Source organism: Aythya ferina (assembly GCF_964211825.1).
Source record: "Aythya ferina genome assembly, chromosome: W".
In the NCBI taxonomy this organism is placed as follows: Eukaryota; Metazoa; Chordata; class Aves; order Anseriformes; family Anatidae; genus Aythya; species Aythya ferina.
This window is the reverse complement of record NC_140313.1, coordinates 7,435,034-7,457,505: the sequence shown is the minus strand read 5'-3', so window position 1 is coordinate 7,457,505 and position 22,472 is coordinate 7,435,034. Positions and strand designations below refer to the sequence as shown.

General features: G+C 48.8%; 1 protein-coding gene across 8 annotated transcripts in view; it reads left to right on the top strand.

The window, feature by feature from the left end:
- LOC311426276 (kinesin-like protein KIF2A) overlaps nt 1–22,472 on the top strand; it is a 109,105-nt gene that overhangs the window by 20,208 nt on the left and 66,425 nt on the right. For all 8 annotated transcript variants that reach the window (XM_084502534.1, XM_084502537.1, XM_084502538.1 and 5 more), the window contains exon 2: nt 20,753–20,847. In XM_084502534.1, the coding sequence (XP_084358660.1) occupies nt 20,770–20,847 (78 nt within the window). In that variant the 5' untranslated portion in view covers nt 20,753–20,769. The remainder of the gene's footprint in view (nt 1–20,752; nt 20,848–22,472) is intronic.

Here is a 22,472-nt window from a genome sequence, read left to right as displayed (position 1 = left end):
CGAGCAGTCCGGCCCCCTCCCCCCGGCTAGCCACCCCTATATATTGTTTAGCATGACGTCAGATGGTATGGAATACCCCTTTGGCTAGTTTGGGTCACCTGTCCTGGGTCTGTCCCCTCCCAGCTCTTACTGCACCCCCCAGCCTGCCCGTTGGCAGGACAGAGCAAAGGCTGAGATGTCCTTGGCTTAGTATAAGCACTGCTCTGCAACAATTAAAGCATCGGGGTGTTATCAGCACTCTTCTCATTCTAAGCCAAAACACAGCATTCCACTAGCTACTAGGAAGAAAATTAATTCTGTGCTAACTGAAACCAGGACATCTATCCACCCCTTATTCCATACCATTTATGTCATGCTCAGGTTACACTCTTTTCCATACATTCTAATTAGTCACCTATAGTAATCATGGTAGTGATAACATACAGTATAATATACTATTTAACATGGTGCAATTCAGTTCATGGGCTATTCTCACCCAGTATTAAATCTCCTTGAGGTACACACCGGACCTCTCCGTTCTTTTGCATCACCCACCAAGTATATCCAGGTCCCTGAGCGAAAACAATTCCACGAATAGGTTTGCCTTTTCCTGAGGCAGGAGTAGCCCAGACTGTTTTACCCAGCATATTTTTTACATGCACTACAGGAACTTTATCCCCATCTACAGTACGTAACAGGTTTGATTGGGCAGGTCCAGCTCGGTTGGTAGATCCCCTAGTATTGACTAACCAGGTGGCCTTTGCCAAATGCGTATCCCAGTTTTTGAACGTCCCAGCGCCCATTGCTTTCAAGGTAGTCTTTAACAGGCCATTGTATCGTTCAACTTTCCCGGAGGCTGGTGCATGATAGGGGATGTGATACACCCATTCAATACCATGTTCTTTGGCCCAAGTGTCTATAAGGTTGTTTCGGAAGTGAGTCCCATTGTCTGATTCTATTCTTTCTGGGGTGCCATGTCGCCATAGGACTTGCTTTTCAAGGCCCAGGATGGTGTTCCGGGCGGTAGCATGAGGCACAGGATATGTTTCCAGCCATCCGGTGGTTGCTTCCACCATTGTAAGTACGTGGCGCTTGCCATTGCGAGTTTGAGGGAGTGTGATGTAATCAATCTGCCAGGCCTCTCCATATTTATATTTCAGCCATCGTCCTCCATACCAAAGAGGCTTTGACCGTTTGGCTTGCTTGATTGCAGCACATGTTTCACAGTCATGAATAACCTGTGCTATAGCGTCCATGGTCAAGTCCACCCCTCGATCACGAGCCCATCTGTATGTTGCATCTCTACCTTGATGGCCTGAGGTGTCATGGGCCCATCGGGCTATAAATAATTCACCTTTATGCTGCCAATCCAGGTCCACCTGAGCTACTTCAATCTTAGCAGCCTGATCCACCTGCTGGTTGTTTTGATGTTCTTCAGTAGCCCGATTCTTGGGCACATGAGCATCTACGTGGCGTACTTTCACAGCCAGGTTCTCTACCCGAGCAGCAATATCTTGCCACAATGCAGCAGCCCAGATAGGTTTGCCCCTACGCTGCCAGTTGTTTTGCTTCCATTGCTGTAACCATCCCCACAGGGCATTTGCTACCATCCATGAATCGGTGTAGAGATAGAGAACTGGCCATTTTTCTCGTTCAGCAATGTCTAAAGCCAGCTGAATGGCTTTCACTTCTGCAAACTGACTCGATTCACCTTCTCCCTCAGCAGCTTCTGCAACTCGTCGCGTAGGACTCCATACAGCAGCCTTCCATCTCCGATGCTTCCCCACAATACGACAGGACCCATCAGTGAACAGGGCATATTTCTTTTCATTCTCTGGCAACTGGTTGTACAGTGGGGCTTCTTCAGCACGACCCACCTCCTCCTCTGATGATATCCCAAAGTATTTGCCTTCTGGCCAGTCCATGATCACTTCCAATATTCCTGGGCGACTGGGGTTTCCTATTCGAGCCCGCTGAGTAATCAGTGCAACCCACTTGCTCCATGTAGCATCAGTTGCATGATGCGTAGAGGGGACCCTTCCCTTGAACATCCAGCCTAGTACCGGTAATCGGGGTGCTAGGAGGAGCTGCGCTTCAGTACCGACCACCTCCGAAGCAGATCGAACTCCTTCATATGCTGCCAATATCTCCTTTTCAGTTGGAGTATAGCGGGCCTCAGATCCTCTGTATCCCCGACTCCAAAACCCCAGAGGCCGACCTCGAGTTTCCCCAGGTTCTTTCTGCCAGAGGCTCCAGGTGGGGCCGTTCTCCCCGGCTGCAGTGTAGAGCACATTCTTTACATCTGGTCCTGTTCGAACTGGCCCAAGGGCTACTGCATGGACTATTTCCTGCTTGATTTGTTCAAAGGCTTGTCGTTGTTCAGGGCCCCATTCAAACTCATTCTTCTTACGAGTTACTTGGTAGAGTGGGTTTACAATCAGACTGTAATTTGGGATGTGCATTCTCCAAAACCCCACAACACCTAGGAAAGTCTGTGTTTCTTTTTTGTTAGTTGGTGGAGACATAGCTGTTATTTTGTTGATCACATCCATTGGGATTTGACGACGTCCATCTTGCCATTTTATTCCTAAAAACTGGATCTCCCGTGCAGGTCCTTTGACTTTATTTTGTTTTATGGCAAAACCGGCTTTCAGAAGGATTTGGACTATTTTCTTCCCTTTCTCGAAAACTTCCTCTGCTGTGTCACCCCACACAATAATGTCATCGATGTACTGCAGGTGTTCAGGAGCTTCCCCCTGCTCTAGTGCAGACTGGATCAGCCCATGGCAAATGGTAGGGCTGTGTTTCCACCCCTGGGGCAGCCTATTCCAAGTATATTGGACTCCCCTCCAAGTGAAGGCAAATTGTGGCCTGCACTCTGCTGCTAGAGGGATGGAGAAAAATGCATTAGCGATATCAATTGTGGCGTACCACTTGGCTGCCTTCGATTCAAGTTCATACTGAAGTTCCAGCATGTCCGGCACTGCAGCACTCAGTGGTGGCGTGACTTCGTTCAGGCCGCGATAGTCCACTGTTAGTCTCCACTCGCCATTAGACTTTCGCACTGGCCATATGGGACTATTGAAAAGTGAATGAGTCTTGCTGATCACTCCTTGGCTCTCCAATTGACGAATTAGCTTATGGATGGGAATCAGGGAGTCTCGGTTGGTGCGATATTGCCGCCGGTGCACAGTTGTGGTAGCAATTGGCACTTGCTGTTCTTCGACCCTCAGCAACCCCACAACAGAGGGGTCCTCTGAGAGACCAGGCAAGGTAGATAATTGTTTAATGCCCTCTGTCTCTAAGGCAGCAATACCAAAAGCCCACCGGAACCCTTTTGGGTCCTTGCAGTATCCTCTTCTAAGATAGTCTATGCCAAGGATACATGGAGCATCCGGACCAGTCACAATGCGGTGCTTTTCCCACTCATCCCCAGTCAGACTCACTTCAGCCTCCAATACAGTCAACTGCTGAGATCCCCCTGTCACTCCACAAATATAGATGGGCTCTGGTCCTTTATAGCTCGATGGCATTATAGTACATTGTGCACCGGTGTCTACTAAAGCCTTATACTTCTGTGCGCGTGATGTGCCAGGCCATCGAATCCACACAGTCCAATAAACTCGATTGTCCCTTTCCTCCCCCTGGCTGGAGGCAGGGCCCCCCTAATCCTGGTCAGAATCTTCCTCGTTTCTGTGTTTGAAGGACTGTCTGCTGGAAGTTGGAGCAGCAAACTTTTCGGAGAATCCCTTTTTCCTGATTGTTTTCTTTTGCAACTCACGTACCCGTGCCTCTAGGGTCGCGGTAGATTTTCCATCCCACTTTCTCATGTCCTCTCCATGGTCTCGTAAGTAAAACCACAGGGTGGCACGGGGTGAGTACCCACCATATCGTCTTCCTTGTGTGGGTGAACGCCTACCCCTGACAGCTGAGACACTGCTTTGTACAGGTGCGAAGGAGAATAATCTCTCTTCAAGTTGGTGAACCTTTTCAGAAAGTTTCTCCCAAGTGTTCTCCTTTGGTCGGTGGGCACTGGTTGGTTCAGGTGGGGAGGACAATAGATTCTCTTCAAGTTGGTGAACCTTTTCAGAAAGTTTCTCCACAGCTGAGACGCAGGCCTGTAAGGAAGAGGAGAGACTTTCTTCGTACTGCCGGAGTTGTTTAGCCGCTTCACCCACTGTGGGTTCCTCATCCTCTTTCCAGGCCATTATTGCCAATGAGCTGGCATATGATGATGGTGCACTCCGTACAAACTTCCGCCACATGGGTCGTGTACACTTGACTTCATCTGGATCTGTGGATGTTTGTTTGAGGTCTGGATCCTCATAAATCACTTCCCGTACGGCTAATTCCCTCAGGTACTGGATTCCCTTCTCCATAGTGGTCCACTTGCCTGGTAGACATAAAATATCTTCCTTGAAGGGATACCTTTCCCTCACAGCTGAGAGGAGACGCCTCCAGAGGCTGGTGGGTCGTGCTCCATCTGCAATTGCTTTGTCAATGCCGGCGTCTCGAGCAAGGGATCCCAGCCGCTTGGCTTCCCTGCCGTCTAATTCCACACAATTGGCTCCAGAGTCCCAGCACCGGAGCAGCCAGGTGACAAGCTGCTCACCTATACAGCGACCAAAATCTTTTCGCACATCTCGTAGCTCGCGCTCGTTTAGGCTTCGGGTAGTTACTGTTGCTCTTTCGGCATCCTCATCTTCCTCCTCCTGAATCCTTGACGGCCCAGCGTCGTCATCATCTTCGTCATCTCTATACTTAGTTTTGGCAGAAGCCTTACCTGGATTGGCAGAAGACTCTCTGCGTTCTAAACGACTTGAATTTCTATACCATATTTTCACCTTCTCTACAGGGGCAGCTTGCACTGCTACTGCTCGTTTCTCTGACTTTGTTACAGGGTCTGCCACAGGGGTTGGAATGCCCTCTGCAGGGTCAACTTGCACTGCTACAGCTCGTTTCTCTGACACGGCCACAGGAGCTGGAGCAGCTACAGGAGCTGGAGCAGTTGCAGGAACCGGAGCTGTAGCGGCTACAGGAGCTGGAGTTGGAGCTGGAGCAGTTGCAGGAGCTGGGACTGGAGCAGCAGTGGGAGCTGGAGCTGGAGCGGCTTCAGGAGCTGGAGCTGGAGCGGCTTCAGGAGCTGGGACTGGAGCAGTTGCAGGAACTGGGACTGGAGTAGCGGCCGGAGCTGGAACTGGAGCGACTGCAGGAACTGGGACTGGAGCAGCTGCAGGAGCTGGAGCTGGAGCGGCTTCAGGAGCTGGAGCTGGAGCAGCTTCAGGAGCTAGGACTGGAGCAGTTGCAGGAACTGGGACTGGAGCAGCTGCAGGAGCTGGGACTGGAGCGGCTGCAGGAGCTGGGACTGGAGCGGCTGCAGGAGCTGGGACTGGAGCGGCTGCAGAATCCACCGTAGGGGTCACAGTGGCCGTTGGATCTGTCACAGGGTTTGGAGTGGCCGCAGGGTCTGTCACTAAGTTGATAGCAGTATCAATGGCAGCTCGATAGGCATGAGCCAGGCCCCAGCACGTTACAATGATTTGTGTTACTTTGGAACTGCCAGAATCATTACACCTTTTTTTCAAGCATTCCGCCAGTTTTTGAGGATTTTGCCATTGTTCAGGGGTGAATTTCCAACACACTGGGGGTGCCAACTGCTCTAGATGCCTGCCCATATCCACCCATACTCCCTGCCACCCACAACTATACTGCCTCCGGGCAGATCTCCGGATGAGCTTCATAAGTAGTTGTTTAACTTTAAGCAGAATCTGAAGTGCATTCATGAGGCAGAACAACAAGACTATGGTATTCTGAGTATTCCAGAAATATTCAATATCTTGGAGAGCTATTGTGACAAGCTCAGGGGATAAGAGGGTGGTGAAGGAGGAAGGCAGAGTGACCCAGGAGGATACAGGGGTGGTGAAGGAGAAAGGGAGAGTAAGCAAGTAAGGAAAAATATCCTCCCCTTTCCCCTCCACAGATTGACTCTCTAATGGAGAAAAACAATAGGTATAATTGCTAATAGTTCCCAAGATGCTGTTTCCAAAGTACAGAGTCCACGATGTTACTGAGTATAAATACCAAGTTAGAGTCATGACCAGATATCTTATCGTCTCATAAGCCATTGCTATAACACTTAGTACCATAATGGTCTGAAACCAAGGCCTGGAGAGGAGAAACAACACTACAGAGAGCAAATACGGAAAATAATGTACTATAATACTCAATTTGGAAAACAGGCGCAGCAGAGTTGTGATTAAAGCAATCAGCATCATGACAAGTGACTATTAAGCAGGTCTAATCCTTACACCAATTTTAGTTTAACACACTCTGATCAGATCTGCCGTTATCTCAACCTTTCGGGCCCCACGTTGGGCGCCAAAAAGACTGTCGTGGTTTAACCCGACCGGCAGCTAAACACCACGCAGCCGTTCGCTCACCCTCCCCCCTCCCTCTCTGGGACGGGGGAGAGAAATGGAAAGTGAAGCCCGTGAGTTGAGATAAAGACAGTTTAATAAGACAGGAAAAAAAAAAAATAACAAAAATAATAATAACAATAATAATAATGATGATACAATGGTGATAATACGAAAGTAATAATAGTATGTACAAACAAGTGATGCACAATGCAATTGCTCACCACCCGCTGACCGATGCCCAGCCTAACCCCGAGCAGTCCGGCCCCCTCCCCCCGGCTAGCCACCCCTATATATTGTTTAGCATGACGTCAGATGGTATGGAATACCCCTTTGGCTAGTTTGGGTCACCTGTCCTGGGTCTGTCCCCTCCCAGCTCTTACTGCACCCCCCAGCCTGCCCGTTGGCAGGACAGAGCAAAGGCTGAGATGTCCTTGGCTTAGTATAAGCACTGCTCTGCAACAATTAAAGCATCGGGGTGTTATCAGCACTCTTCTCATTCTAAGCCAAAACACAGCATTCCACTAGCTACTAGGAAGAAAATTAATTCTGTGCTAACTGAAACCAGGACACTACCCCATCACACTGGCAGGGAGTGAGCGAAGTGCTCAAACCGAATGCTGTGCAGAAACTGTCCTGGGAGTTCTAGCAACTCAAAGAGGATACGTCCTACTCCCTACCTGTCCTATTAAACTGTCTTTAAACTGCCTGGGGGGAATGAACGAATGACTTTGTGGTGTTTATCTTCCTGCTGGGTTAAACCGCAACAGTGCCCCACATTGGGCACTAGAAAGGACTGTTTCAGTTTAAACCCAGCAGGTAGCTAAGTACATCACAGCCACTCACTTGCTCTCCCCGGGTGGGATTGGGGAGAGAACTGGAAAGTTAAGTGTTGTAATTCATGGGTTGAGATAAAGACAGTTTACTAGGTAAAGCAAAAGCCGCACACGCAAGCAAAGCAATACAAGGAATTGATTTGCTACTTCCCATAACCAGGAAAATCCAGGAAAGCAGAGCTCATTGCTTGTAATGGTTTCTTAGGAAGACAAATGCCATCGCTCTGATCTTCCCTCTCTTTGGAATATTCCTTTGGCCAGGTGGGTCACCTCTTCTGGCTGTCCTCTTGCAGCTTCTTGTGCAACCCCACAGCCTCCTCGCTGGCAGGACAGCATAAGAAGCTGAAAAGTCCTTGACTCTGTGTAAGCACTGCTCTGCAAGAACTAAAACATCAATGTGTTATCAGCATTATTCTCATCCTAAATCCAAAACACAGCACCATACCCGCTACTAGGAAGGTAATGAACTCTATCCCAGCCAAAACCAGGACAAGTTCTTGAAAAACAAGAGTTGAAATCCTAATCTTCAGAGAGTTTTCTCTTCTCTTTTCCATGTTTAATACATGTAGTGGTTTTATGCGGTAAGGTTTTGGTAGCAGGGGGCTACAGGGGTGGCTTTTGTGAGAAGAATCCAGAAGCTGCCCCATGTTAGATAAGGGTCAGTTTCATCTGGCCCCAAAAGGGACCCAAGTGATGGTTTCGGTGACGTCACGTCAGTATCCACCCATGAGCCAACCACCCCATGCCCAAGAACCACATACCGCTCCCAAAACATGACCTGATCGTCCTGGGACAGTTCATGTTAGCTAGGCTGCAATGGTTTCCACTAGGCACGTTGCTCTCTCCAGGAAGACAGTACACACACAGACCGACTACCCGTCCAAAAATGCAGCAGTTCAGGTCACTGGATGCGGGGAGTGTCTGAGCCTGTTGCTGCCATCGGCGGGAGGCAGAGAAACTGCATGCGGGAGGTGCGAGCAGGTGGATGACCTGGTCCGCATGGTGGCGGAGCTCAAGGAGGAGGTGGAGAGGTTGAGGGATATCAGGGAATGCGAGCGGGAGATGGACTGGTGGAGCAACTCCCTGCAGGGCCTCAAGGAGAGGTACCAAGGTGAGACACCCCAAATGGGGGTGGACCCCCTGCCCTTAGCTGTCGGGCAGAGGGAGGGGACCTAGGAGTTGAGGAGGAATGGAAACAGGTCCCTGCTCGACATCGCAGGCAATGCTCTCCCCTTCCAGCCCCGCCTTCCCAGGTGCCCTTACGCAACAGGTTTGAGGCCCTAGAGCTTAAGAGACTGGTGGGTGAGGATGAGGTAGGAAGCCTACCCAGGAGGATGCCTAGGGTGAGGAAGTCAACTCCACGCCTCAGGACTGCCTCCACCAAGACAGAAAGAAGGGTGATTGCTCTGGGAGACTCTCTTCTCAGGGGAACAGAGGGCCCTATTTGTTGGCCTGACCCTACCTGTAGGGAAGTCTGCTGCCTCCCTGGGGACAGGGTCAGGGAAATTGCCAGGAAGCTTCCCAACCTGGTTTGCCCCTCTGACTATTATCCTCTTTTGATAGTCCAGGCTGGCAGTGATGGCATTGAAGAGAGAAGCCTCAAGGCTATCAAACGGGACTTTAGGGGGCTGGGACAGTTAGTGGATGGAGCGGGAGTACAGGTGGTGTTTTCGTCTATCCCTACTGTGGCAGGGAGGGGTACAGACAGGACACGGAAAGCCCACCTGATAAACACATGGCTCAGAGGCTGGTGCCAGCACAGAAATCTTGTTTTTTTTTGACCATGGGGCGCTTTACTTGGCACCCAGCCTGATGGCCGCAGACAGGTACCTATCTCTAAGGGGAAAAAGGATTCTGGGCCAGGAGCTGGCGGGGCTCATTGAGAGGGCTTTAAACTAGGTAAGAAGGGGGACGAGGCTGAAACAAGGCTTGTTAGAGCTGTGCCAGGGGGAACAATGGCAAGGCCAGGGGAGAAGGCAATGGCCCAGCTGAAGTGCATCTACACCAATGCACGCAGCATGGGTAACAAACAGGAGGAGCTGGAAGCCATCGTGCGGCAGGCAGGCTACGACTTTGTTGCCATCACGGAGATGTGGTGGGACCACTCCCATGACTGGAGTGCTGCAATGTCTGGCTATAGGCTCTTCAGAAGGGACAGGCCTCCTTTAGATAAGGAGGGGGAGAAGTAAAGCAAAGAACAACTCACGGGTTGAGATAAGGATAATTTAATTAAAGTGAAATAATTATAATAATTAAATAAAGACTACCATGAACTAAACAATTTAACTAAGGGGAAATAAAAGGGAAAGGGGAAAAAGGGAGGAAAACAAACAAACAAAATAAATGAAAGCTATATGGAAGTGCAGAGGAAAGAAATTACTCTCTACTTCCCACAAATGAGCGATGATTGACCACGTCCTTGAAGCAAGGCCTCAACGCACGCAGCCGGTGTTCGAGAGGAGGACCGACGTCTTCCCAACGAGAGCCCACCCCTCCCCTCTTCTTCCTGTTTCCACCTTTTATTGCTGAGTGTGATACCACATGGTATGGAATATCCCTTTGATTGGTTTAGGTCAGCTGCCCTAGTGATGTTTCTCTCCTCACTTTTTTGCCCACCCCCTAGGAGGGTTAGAGAAAGGCCCAATGCTGTTCCACTGCTGCTCAGCAGTAGACACAACACTGGTGTGATAACACTGCTGTTCCAGCTACAAGTACAGAGTACGGCACTGTATGGGCTGCTGCCGGGAAAGTTAACATTCCAGCCAGACCCAGTACAACAAAAGATGAGGAAAAAAAGGAGGTGCTTAATGCCTTCTTTGCCTCAGTCTTTAGCAGCAATACTGGTTGTTCTCTGCATACCCAGTACCCTGAGCTGGTGGATGGGGATGGGGAGCAGAATGTGGCCCTCACTATCCACGAGGAAATGGTTGGTGACTTGCTACGGCACTTGAATGTGCGCAAGTCAATGGGGCCGGATGGGATCCACCCGAGGGTACTGAGAGAACTGGTAGAGGAGCTGACCAAGCCGCTTACCATCATTTATCAGCAGTCCTGGCTATCGGGGGAGGTCCCAGTTGACTGGCGGCTAGCAAACGTGACGCCCATCTATAAGAAGGGCTAGAGGGCAGACCCGGGGAGCTACAGGCCTGTCAGTTTGACCTCAGTGCCAGGGAAGCTCATGGAACAGATTATCTTGAGTGTCATCATGCGGCACTTACAGGGCAAGGAGGCGATCAGGCCCAGTCAGCATGGGTTTATGAAAGGCAGGTCCTGCTTGAGGAACCTGATCTCCTTCTATGACAAAGCGACGCGCTTGGTGGATGAGGGAAAGGCTGTGGATGTGGTCTACCTTGACTTCAGCAAGGCTTTTGATACCGTTTCCCACAGCATTCTCCTCAAGAAACTGGCTGCTCGTGGCTTGGACTGGCATGCGCTTTGTTGGGTTAAAAACTGGCTGGATAGCCGGGCCCAAAGAGTTGTGGTGGAGTCAAATCCATTTGGAGGCCAGTCACTAGTGGCATCCCCCAGTGCTCAGTGCCGGGGCCGGTCCTCTTTAATATCTTCATCGATGATCTGGACGAGGGCATTGAGTGCACCCTCAGTAAGTTTGCAGATGACACCAAGCTATGCACGTGTGTCGATCTGCTTGAGTGTAGAAAGGCTCTGCAGGAGGATATAGATAGGCTGGACCGATGAGCTGAGGCCAACTGTATGAAGTTCAACGAGGCCAAGTGCCGGGTCCTGCACCTGGGGTGCAATAACCCCAAGCAGAGCTACAGACTGGGAGATGAGTGGCTGGAAAGCTGCCTGTCGGAGAAGGACCTGGGAATATTGGTTGATAGTCAGCTGAATGTGAGCCAGCAGTGTGCTCAGGTGGCCAAGAAGGCCAATGGCATCCTGGCTTGTATAAGAAGCAGTGTGGCCAGCAGGTCTGGGGAAGTGATTGTCCCCCTGTACTCAGCTCTGGTGAGGCCGCACCTCGAGTACTGTGTTCAGTTTTGGGCCCCTCGCTACAAGAAGGACATGGAGGTGCTCGAGCGAGTCCAGAGAAGGGCGACGAAGCTGGTGAGGGGTCTGGAGAACAAGTCTTACGAGGAGCAGCTGAGGGAGCTGGGCTTGTTCAGCCTGGAGAAGAGGAGGCTCAGGGGTGACCTTATTGCTCTCTACAGATACCTTAAATAAGGCTGCAGTGAGGTGGGGATTGGTCTGTTCTCCCACGTGCCTGGTGACAGGACAAGGGGGAACGGGCTAAAGTTGCGCCAGGGTAGTTTTAGGTTGGATGTTAGGAAGAACTTCTTTACCGAAAGGGTTGTTAGGCATTGGAACAGGCTGCCCAGGGAAGTGGTGGAGTCACCATCCCTGGAGGTCTTTAAAAGACGTTTAGATATAGAGTTTAATGATGTGGTTTAGTGGAGGACTTCTTAGTGTTAGGTCAGAGGTTGAACTCGATGATCTTGAGGTCTCTCCCACACTTGAAATTCTTTGATTCTGTGATGTATACATTGCTTCCACTGGACACCTGTTTAAGTATGAAACCCATCTTGGTCTGTATCTACCTGTCATTGTCTAGGTCTCCTCCACCTTGCATCTTCTGGAGAAACTGACTGCTCATGGCTTGGACAGTTGTACAGTTCACTGGGTAAAAGAATGGCTGGACAGCCCCGCTCAAAGAGTCATAGTGAATGGAGTTCAATCCAGTTTGCAGACGGTCACCAGTGGTGTTCCCCAGGGCTCAGCACTGGGGACAGTTTGTTTAAAATTTTTATCAGTGATCTGAATGAGGTGATCAAGTGCACCCTCAGTAAATTTGGAGATTATACCAAGTTGGACAGGATTGTCAATCTGCTTGAGGGTAGGAAGGCTTTGCAAAAGGATCTGAATAGGCTAGATTGATGGGCTGAGTCCAATTGCATGACATTCAACAAGGCTAAATGCTGGGTGCTGCACTTGTGTCACAACAGCCCAATCCAGTGATATAGGCTCATGGAAGAGTGGATGGAAAGTTGCCCAGCAGAAAAGGACCTGGGGGTGCTGGTCGATAGACAGATGAACATGAGCCAGCAGTGTGACCAGGTGGCCAAGAAGGCCAATGGCCTCCTGACTAGGGAAGTGATTGTCCCTCTGTACGTGGCACTGGTGAGACTGCACCTTGAATACTGTGTTCAGTTTTGGGCCCCTCACTACAAGAAGGGTATATTGGATTTCCGTGGCAAGGGTTTGGTAGCGGGGGGCTGAAGGGGTGGCCTCTGTGAGAAGAGTCCAGAAGCTGCCCCATGTTAGATAAGAGCCAGTTCCAGCCAGCTCCAAAAGGGACCTGTCGCTGGCCAGAGCTGAGACAATGAGCAATGCTGGTTACGCCTCTGTGAGAGCATATTTAAGAAAGGGAAAAACTGCTGTGCAACAGCAGCTGGGAGAGAGAGGAGTGAGAAACAGCCCTGCAGACACCAAGGTCAGTGCAGAAGGATGGCAGGAGGTGCTCCGGGTGCTGGAGCAGAAGTTCTCCTGCGGCCCATGGAGGGGACCTGAGAGAGGTAGCTGTTCAGGCCTCTGGCTGCAGGGAGTGCAGCCAGACCGCCTGTTTTCAGGTGGAAGGTCTGCTCGTCATGGTGGCTGAGCTCAAGGAAGAGGTGGAGAGACTGAGAAGCAGCAGGGTGTGTGAGCAGAAGATGGACTGGTGGAGTAATTCCCTGGTGTGCCAGAGGGAAGGGTGCTGGGGAGATGCCCCCTAGAGGATGGTGGAACCCCTGCCCTGTCGCTATCAGGCAGAGGGAGAGGACCAAAAAGACAAGGAGGGTTGGAAGCAAGTCCCAGTTCAGCGTCGCAGGCAACCCCCCTCCCTCCCTTCCTACTTTGCTTCCCCAGGTGCCCCTCCATAATAGGTTTGAGGCCCTGGATCTTGAAGGAGAGGTAGGTGAGGATGTGGTGGAAGGCCTGCCACGAGGTCACATCAGAAGAGGCAGCTGACACCATGCCTCAAGACCACCTCCAAAAATAAAGAAAGAAGGGTAATTGTAGTAGGAGATTCCCTTCTGAGAGGAACAAAGGGCCCAATATGCAGAATTGACCCTCATCAAAGAGAAATCTGTAGTCTAACTAGAGCCCAGATCAAGGTTATCACCAGGACACTCCCCAACCTGGTGTGCTCAACAGAGTACTACCCACTACTGATCTTCCAGATAGGTGGGGAGGAAGCTGCATCCTGCAGTCTGAGGGGAATGAAGAAAGACTTCAAGGCCTTGGGACGGTTGGTGAAAGAGTCTGGAGCACAAGTCATTTTCTCTTCCCTCCTTCCATTCTGGGGTGATGACGTGGGACAGAATAGAAGGATCCGGTCCATAAATGATTGGCTATGTGACTGGTGCTACAGACAGGGATTTGGGTTCTTTGATAATGGCTGGTTTTATGAGACACCAGGCCTGACAGTAGTATGCGAGAAAGATTTATCTCACAGGGGCAAAAGGGTTCTGGGACAGGAATTAGCATGGCTCATTTGGAAAGCTTTAAACTAGATCCGAAGGGGGAGGGGGTTGTAGCTGGGCTTGCACTGGTGGGGCAGTGCCCTAGCAGTGATGAAGACCAGGAGGCCTCCCACCCCCTAAGGTGAAATTGGCATGCTCAGCTTGCTCCCTGAAGTGCCTGCACACCAATGCATGTAGCATGGGGAATAAGCAGAAGGAGTTAGAAATCTGTGTTTGGTCAGGAGACTATGATCTAGTGGCAATTACAGAGACATGGTGAGACAGCTCACATGATTGGAATGTGGTCATGGATGGGTATGTCCTGCTCAGGAAAGACAGGCCAGCAAGGTGAGGTGGCAGAGTTGCTCTTTATGTGAGAGAGCAACTACAATGTATTGAGTACTGTCCGGGGCGGATGAAGAGCGAGTTAAGAGTCTGTGGGTGAGAATTAAGGGGCAGGCTGGCATGGGGGATGCTGTTGTGGGTGTCTATTACAGGCCACCTGTTGTGGTTTAACTCGGTCGGCAGCTACACACCACACAGCCGTTTGCTCACCCTCCCCCCTCCCTCTCTGGGATGGGGGAGAGAAATGGGAAAGTGAAGCCTGTGAGTTGAGATAAAGACAGTTTATTAAGACAGGAAAATAATAATAACAATAATAATAATAACAATAATGATGATAATAGTACTACTACTAATAATGTGTACAAAACAAGTGATGCACAATGCAATTGCTCACCACCCGCTGACCGATGCCCAGCCCAACCCTGAGCAGTCCGGCCCTCCTTCCCCCCGGCTAGCCACCCCTATATATTGTTTAGCATCGTGGGAGGAAATGTGGGGGGAGGACTGGGAGGGACCGTGGGCGGAACAAAGGGTCACGGGGATCCGGGGCAGTCGCGTGTATGGGTATAAGAAGCTATGCTCTGCAGCAATAAATTGGCACTTGAGCTAGACACGTGCGTGTCTGTCTCTGGTGTCCCTGCTTGGGGAGCAGGCGTCCAGGCAGCCAATCGATGTTGTCTCTCGGGCTGGGGTAGCACGGAGAGAGGCAACAAGCATGACATCAGATGGTATGGAATACCCCTTTGGCTAGTTTGGGTCAGCTGCTCTGGGTCTGTCCTGTAGGAGAGGAGCGCTGCTGGATCTTGTTCTCACTAACAAGGAGGGGCTGGTTGAAGCATTGACGGTTGAGGGCAGCCTTGGTTGCAGCGACCATGATATGGTGGAGTTCAGGATCTCATGTGGCAGGAACAGAGTACCAAGCAGAATTGCAACCCTGGACTTCAGTACGGCCAACTTTGGCCTTTTCAAGCAATTGCTAGGGGGAATCCCATGGGACAAGGTACTTGAAGGAAAAGGGGCCCAAGATAGCTGGTTATTGTTTGAGGACTGCTTCTTCCGAGCTCAAGAACAAAGAGCTTTCTGAAACGCCCAATCCCCAAATCAACCCAAGTTGTCTCATCCACCCATTGTTTCAAACTTCTGATTTAGCTATTTCAGTCATAATTTGGTAGTTCTCCAAAGTTCTCCAAAGTAATCCAAAGTTTTATACAAACCAAACCTTTTAGGGCCTGCTGAGGGACAGAAAGGAAGAAAAACCTTAACTGGTATCCCAAATTATCTCACATAACAACACAAGAAAGAGATGTATATTTTTAGCATTTCTTTTATTGTAAAGGCTGCCTAATCTTTCACACCAAGTTAAACCTAAGCAAAAAGAGAGGCTGCAAGGGTCAGGGAAGGTACCAGCAAATATGTGCAGTCTAATGTAGCATTCAGAGGGACAGACTGACTAAAACTCAAATGAAAGTACAGCAAACACAGGGACTCATGAAGCAGCTGGCACCCTAAGCAGCAGTGTTTTCACATCTGCAGCACTTATCTTACTGTGAACATTACATTACACAACCATTTTTATCCTCTGTGCTTGTCCTTTCCCCAAGAATAAGATTCAATTCTCTACTAAAAAAGGTCAAGTAGTATTTTACTTATTAAAAAGAAAAAAAAAAAAAAAAAGAAGAAGAAAAAAACCCAGACCTCTCCCCCTTTCTTTGGATCCTTTCCTCTAGCACTTGCAAGTTTTTATTTCTCTGAGCCGTATTTTTTCCTGAATAAATGCTGCCATTTCTGCTTCTTGAACAGCACTCTCTCAGCACGCCTCAGCCCTACCCCCAAACACAGTGAGAGCAGTCTGGATCCTCACTTCTGGACTTCTGGTACCCACCATGTCAATGTTGGTGCTTATGCTGCAAGTAAACTTGCTTAGGGCAAGTAAACGGTAGCATGAACACAACCACTATTTACACTGTGCTCATTCCATACAATACCCAACATGCACGATGAGCACAGTTCTCACCTTCCTCTGTGTGCATCAGCATAGATTTGGAAAAAAACAGATGTAGGGGCAGGAACCACAGCCATGCCCCTTGTCCTATTGGATGCCACTGAGAAGAGCCTGGCTCCATTCTCCTGACACTCAAACTTCATATATTTATAAACATTAATGAGGTCACCCCTCAGACTTCTCTTCTCCAAGCTAAAGAGACCCAGCTCCCTCAGCCTTTCCTCATAAGGGAGATGGTCCACTCCCTTAATCATCCTTGTGGCTCTGCGCTTGACTCTCTCAAGCAGTTCCCTATTCTTCTTGAACTGAGGGGCCCAGAGCTGGACACAATATTCTAGATGTGGTTTTACTAGGGCAGAGTAGAAGGTGAGGAGAACCTCACCTTCTACTTGCCACAAGTGCACAGTGCTGGCTCATGGTCATCCCTCTGTGCACCAGGAAACCCAGGTCCCTCTCTCCTTCACTGCTCTCCAGCAGGGCAGTCCCCAACTTATACTGATGTCTGGGGTTGTAGTACTGTACAGTAGTGGGTAGTACTCTGTTGAGCACACCAGGTTGGGGAGTGTCCTGGTGATAACCTTGATCTGGGCTCTAGTTAGACTACAGATTTCTCTTTGATGAGGGTCAATTCTGCATATTGGGCCCTTTGTTCCTCTCAGAAGGGAATCTCCTACTACAATTACCCTTCTTTCTTTATTTTTGGAGGTGGTCTTGAGGCATGGTGTCAGCTGCCTCTTCTGATGTGACCTCGTGGCAGGCCTTCCACCACATCCTCACCTACCTCTCCTTCAAGATCCAGGGCCTCAAACCTATTATGGAGGGGCACCTGGGGAAGCAAAGTAGGAAGGGAGGGAGGGGGGTTGCCTGCGACGCTGAACTGGGACTTGCTTCCAACCCTCCTTGTCTTTTTGGTCCTCTCCCTCTGCCTGATAGCGACAGGGCAGGGGTTCCACCATCCTCTAGGGGGCATCTCCCCAGCACCCTTCCCTCTGGCACACCAGGGAATTACTCCACCAGTCCATCTTCTGCTCACACACCCTGCTGCTTCTCAGTCTCTCCACCTCTTCCTTGAGCTCAGCCACCATGACGAGCAGACCTTCCACCTGAAAACAGGCGGTCTGGCTGCACTCCCTGCAGCCAGAGGCCTGAACAGCTACCTCTCTCAGGTCCCCTCCATGGGCCGCAGGAGAACTTCTGCTCCAGCACCCGGAGCACCTCCTGCCATCCTTCTGCACTGACCTTGGTGTCTGCAGGGCTGTTTCTCACTCCTCTCTCTCCCAGCTGCTGTTGCACAGCAGTTTTTCCCTTTCTTAAATATGCTCTCACAGAGGCGTAACCAGCATTGCTCATTGTCTCAGCTCTGGCCAGCGACAGGTCCCTTTTGGAGCTGGCTGGAACTGGCTCTTATCTAACATGGGGCAGCTTCTGGACTCTTCTCACAGAGGCCACCCCTTCAGCCCCCCGCTACCAAACCCTTGCCACGGAAATCCAATATACCCTTCTTGTAGTGAGGGGCCCAAAACTGAACACAGTATTCAAGGTGCAGTCTCACCAGTGCCACGTACAGAGGGACAATCACTTCCCTAGTCAGGAGGCCATTGGCCTTCTTGGCCACCTGGTCACACTGCTGGCTCATGTTCATCTGTCTATCGACCAGCACCCCCAGGTCCTTTTCTGCTGGGCAACTTTCCATCCACTCTTCCATGAGCCTATATCACTGGATTGGGCTGTTGTGACACAAGTGCAGCACCCAGCATTTAGCCTTGTTGAATGTCATGCAATTGGACTCAGCCCATCAATCTAGCCTATTCAGATCCTTTTGCAAAGCCTTCCTACCCTCAAGCAGATTGACAATCCTGTCCAACTTGGTATAATCTCCAAATTTACTGAGGGTGCACTTGATCACCTCATTCAGATCACTGATAAAAATTTTAAACAAACTGTCCCCAGTGCTGAGCCCTGGGGAACACCACTGGTGACCGTCTGCAAACTGGATTGAACTCCATTCACTATGACTCTTTGAGCGGGGCTGTCCAGCCATTCTTTTACCCAGTGAACTGTACAACTGTCCAAGCCATGAGCAGTCAGTTTCTCCAGAAGATGCAAGGTGGAGGAGACCTAGACAATGACAGGTAGATACAGACCAAGATGGGTTTCATACTTAAACAGGTGTCCAGTGGAAGCAATGTATACATCACAGAATCAAAGAATTTCAAGTGTGGGAGAGACCTCAAGATCATCGAGTTCAACCTCTGACCTAACACTAAGAAGTCCTCCACTAAACCACATCATTAAACTCTATATCTAAACGTCTTTTAAAGACCTCCAGGGATGGTGACTCCACCACTTCCCTGGGCAGCCTGTTCCAATGCCTAACAACCCTTTCGGTAAAGAAGTTCTTCCTAACATCCAACCTAAAACTACCCTGGCGCAACTTTAGCCCGTTCCCCCTTGTCCTGTCACCAGGCACGTGGGAGAACAGACCAATCCCCACCTCACTGCAGCCTTATTTAAGGTATCTGTAGAGAGCAATAAGGTCACCCCTGAGCCTCCTCTTCTCCAGGCTGAACAAGCCCAGCTCCCTCAGCTGCTCCTCGTAAGACTTGTTCTCCAGACCCCTCACCAGCTTCGTCGCCCTTCTCTGGACTCGCTCGAGCACCTCCATGTCCTTCTTGTAGCGAGGGGCCCAAAACTGAACACAGTACTCGAGGTGCGGCCTCACCAGAGCTGAGTACAGGGGGACAATCACTTCCCTAGACCTGCTGGCCACACTGCTTCTTATACAAGCCAGGATGCCATTGGCCTTCTTGGCCACCTGAGCACACTGCTGGCTCACATTCAGCTGACTATCAACCAATATTCCCAGGTCCTTCTCCGACAGGCAGCTTTCCAGCCACTCATCTCCCAGTCTGTAGCTCTGCTTGGGGTTATTGCACCCCAGGTGCAGGACCCGGCACTTGGCCTCGTTGAACTTCATACAGTTGGCCTCAGCTCATCGGTCCAGCCTATCTATATCCTCCTGCAGAGCCTTTCTACACTCAAGCAGATCGACACACGTGCATAGCTTGGTGTCATCTGCAAACTTACTGAGGGTGCACTCAATGCCCTCGTCCAGATCATCGATGAAGATATTAAAGAGGACCGGCCCCGGCACTGAGCACTGGGGGATGCCACTAGTGACTGGCCTCCAAATGGATTTGACTCCACCACAACTCTTTGGGCCCGGCTATCCAGCCAGTTTTTAACCCAACAAAGCGCATGCCAGTCCAAGCCACGAGCAGCCAGTTTCTTGAGGAGAATGCTGTGGGAAACGGTATCAAAAGCCTTGCTGAAGTCAAGCAGCACAAGAGGGAACACATACACAAAGTAATGTGCTATATAACTCAGTTTGGAAAACAGGCACAGCAGACCTGAGATCACAAAAATCAGCATTGTGATTAACAACTATTAAACTGATGTAACGCTTATAAAATTTTTGTTTTAACATGCTCTGGTCAGATCTTTTATCTCAACCTTTCGATCCCCATGCTGGGTGCCAAAAGCAACTGGTGTGGTTTAACCCAGCCGGCAGCTAAGTACCACATAGCCATTCGCTCCTCCTCCCTCTCTAGGATGGGGGGAGAGAATCAGACAAAAAATGAATCCTGTGGGTTGAGATAAAGACAGTTTTATATATATAAGAGTTTTTTATATATATATATATATATATATTTCCCTTTTTGGGAGTTGATACAAATAAAACATTATTTAAAGTTCATTTCTACCATATCATGCATGTTTCCCTCTGAAATGCAATGACGTAAGGGATTGCTTGTGCTATGGCTCCTTAAAATAGAGTATCAGAGGAGCAGTTCTATTGGACTTGTATTCTTCAGAAAGTCTAGTTTTTGGTATTAGTGCAAAGCATGGATGTGAACTCACTGTGACACTTGGATCTTGATCTTTTTGTGTCAGCACATGGCTGCTCTGCTCATCTAATCACTCCTTGCTACCATGCCTAGAAAATACGATAAAGTGTGATAGAGGATATTTTAAAAAATAAATTATACTTCATATTTAGTAAGGAAAATCTGTACTCCTACTGGAAGTTTACTGGGTTTGTTCTTCTTTATGGGGGCTTGCTGGCTTGATGTCTTTCACTGGAGAAGTCTTAGCAATGGGATTCTAAGAATTTATGTTAGTGGTGTTTGATAAAGTGATGATTTTTATTATTGTTGCAGGAAATTTAGTTTTAGCTGAATTACCAACTGAATATAATTTTAGGGAGATTTACTCCTATGTCAGGACATTTAATGTTGTATTGTCCTAGAAAGGAGACAAAAAAGCCTTTGTAGAGCACACCACAGTAAACTTTCCTGTCCATGAAAGAATAGTGGTCTTGGAAATGTTATCAAAACTTCTGACAAAAAAAAAAAAAAAGAAAAAAAAAGAAAAAAAAAAGATTTTTTAAGTGGCATGGATTTCACATGGTATTTTTCTTACATACCACTCAATTTTCTGTTTCTTGATTTTTTTCACTTGGGCACTCTTTCATTAGAGCCTCAGCTAATGGATCACATCTATGCCAGTTTACAGTATGTGGCCAGGAACCATCTTTTATTTATTCCCTTTTTTTTTTTTTTAACCTTCTTCTTCCTGCCTCTCTGCATACAGCAATTCAAATAACTTCTGGATTTTCATCTGATTAATAAATATTCATTTGTGTTTCCTTTCTAGGCCGAATTCACCAAGCTATGGTAACATCCCTAAATGAAGATAATGAAAGTGTAACTGTTGAATGGATTGAAAATGGAGATACTAAAGGCAAAGAGGTAAACTTTTAACTATTTTAAAACCTTTCTATTTAAAAAATACAGTGTAGTCTCTATGAATGTTGCTTTGGAATTTGAACTGGAAACAAAGAGATAATATAAATCCTAATTTACTTCATTATTCTTTGTTTACAGACTATTTGGAATAGGAGCTGTTGGGCAAGCATTGTCTTCTGTCGTACTGAATTTGCCTTTCTGAGCTCTATATCATAGCTTATAAACAGTGTTTTTCATCTATTGATTGTGAACTAGATTACAAAGGCTGACCTTGTTATCCCCTTTTTACAAGTAGAAAAATCAAATTTTTGAGAGGGAGAATGACTTGGAGTTCAGACAGGAATTAGCAGGACAGCTAATTAGAAATCCTTTTGTATTTGTTTTATTGAGGAATTCAAGTGCTAGCTTATTTATTTATTTCTCTCTTATTTATTTATCGTCTCTGTGGGAGATGATAATTTATTTTTTTTTTTAAATATGTGAACAGAAAAAGGAGGACCAGAGAAAACATAGGTTCCCTACTTGATGGGGATGGTCACCTCATAAACAAGGACATAGTCAAAGCAGAGACGTTTAATGCCTTCTTTGCCTCCGTCTTCAATGCCGATGATGGACTTTGGGACCCTGGGTACCCTGAGCTGGAGGACCGTGATGGTGGGAATGATAAACTCCCAGCCAACCCTGAATGTGTGTGGGATTTGCTGCTCCACCTGGATCCATACAAGTCCATGGGTCCGGATGGGACTCATCCCAGGGTACTTAGAGAGCTGGCTGACGTCATCACAGGACCTCTCTCAATTATTTTTCAATGGTCTTGGGAATCTGGAGAGGTCCCAGTAGACTGGAAGCTGGCAAATGTTGCGCCAATTTTAGAGAAGGGCAAGAAAGAGGACCCTGGCAGCTACAGGCCTGTCAGTCTCACATCAGGGCCTGGTAAAATTATGGAGAAGATGATCCTTGAAGTTAGTGAAGCGCACCTGGGGGACAATGCTGTCATTGGTCCCAGCCAACATGGGTTCACGAGGGGAAGGTCCTGCCTAACAAATTTGATTTCCTTTTATGATAAAGTCACCCGTCTAGTCTATCAGGGGAAACCATCTGACGTGATCTTTTTGGATTTCAGTAAAGCTTTTGACACAGTTTCCCATAGGATCCTACTGGACAAAATGTCCAGCATACAGCTAGACAAAAGCATCTTACGATGGGTGAGCAATTGGCTGACAGGCAGGGCTCAAAGGGTTGTGGTAAATGGGGCTGCATCAGGCTGAAGGATGGTCACTAGTGGGGTCCCCCAGGGCTCCATTTTATGGCCAGGTCTCTTCAATGTTTTTATAAACGATTTGGATGTAGGACTAGAAGGTGTTTTGAGCAAATTTGCTGATACTAAACTTGGAGGAGTTGTTGACTCTGCTGAGGATGGAAAGGCCTAGCAGAGAGATCTGGACAGATTGGAGAGCTGGGCAATCACCAAACACATCAAGTTTAACACGAGCAAGTGCCGGGTCCCGCACCTGGGACGGGGCAGCCCTGGCTATATGTACAGACTGGGCGACGAGACGCTGGAGAGCAGCCCCGCAGAGTGGGATCTGGGGGTTGTGGTTGACAGCAAGCTGAACATGAGCCAGCAG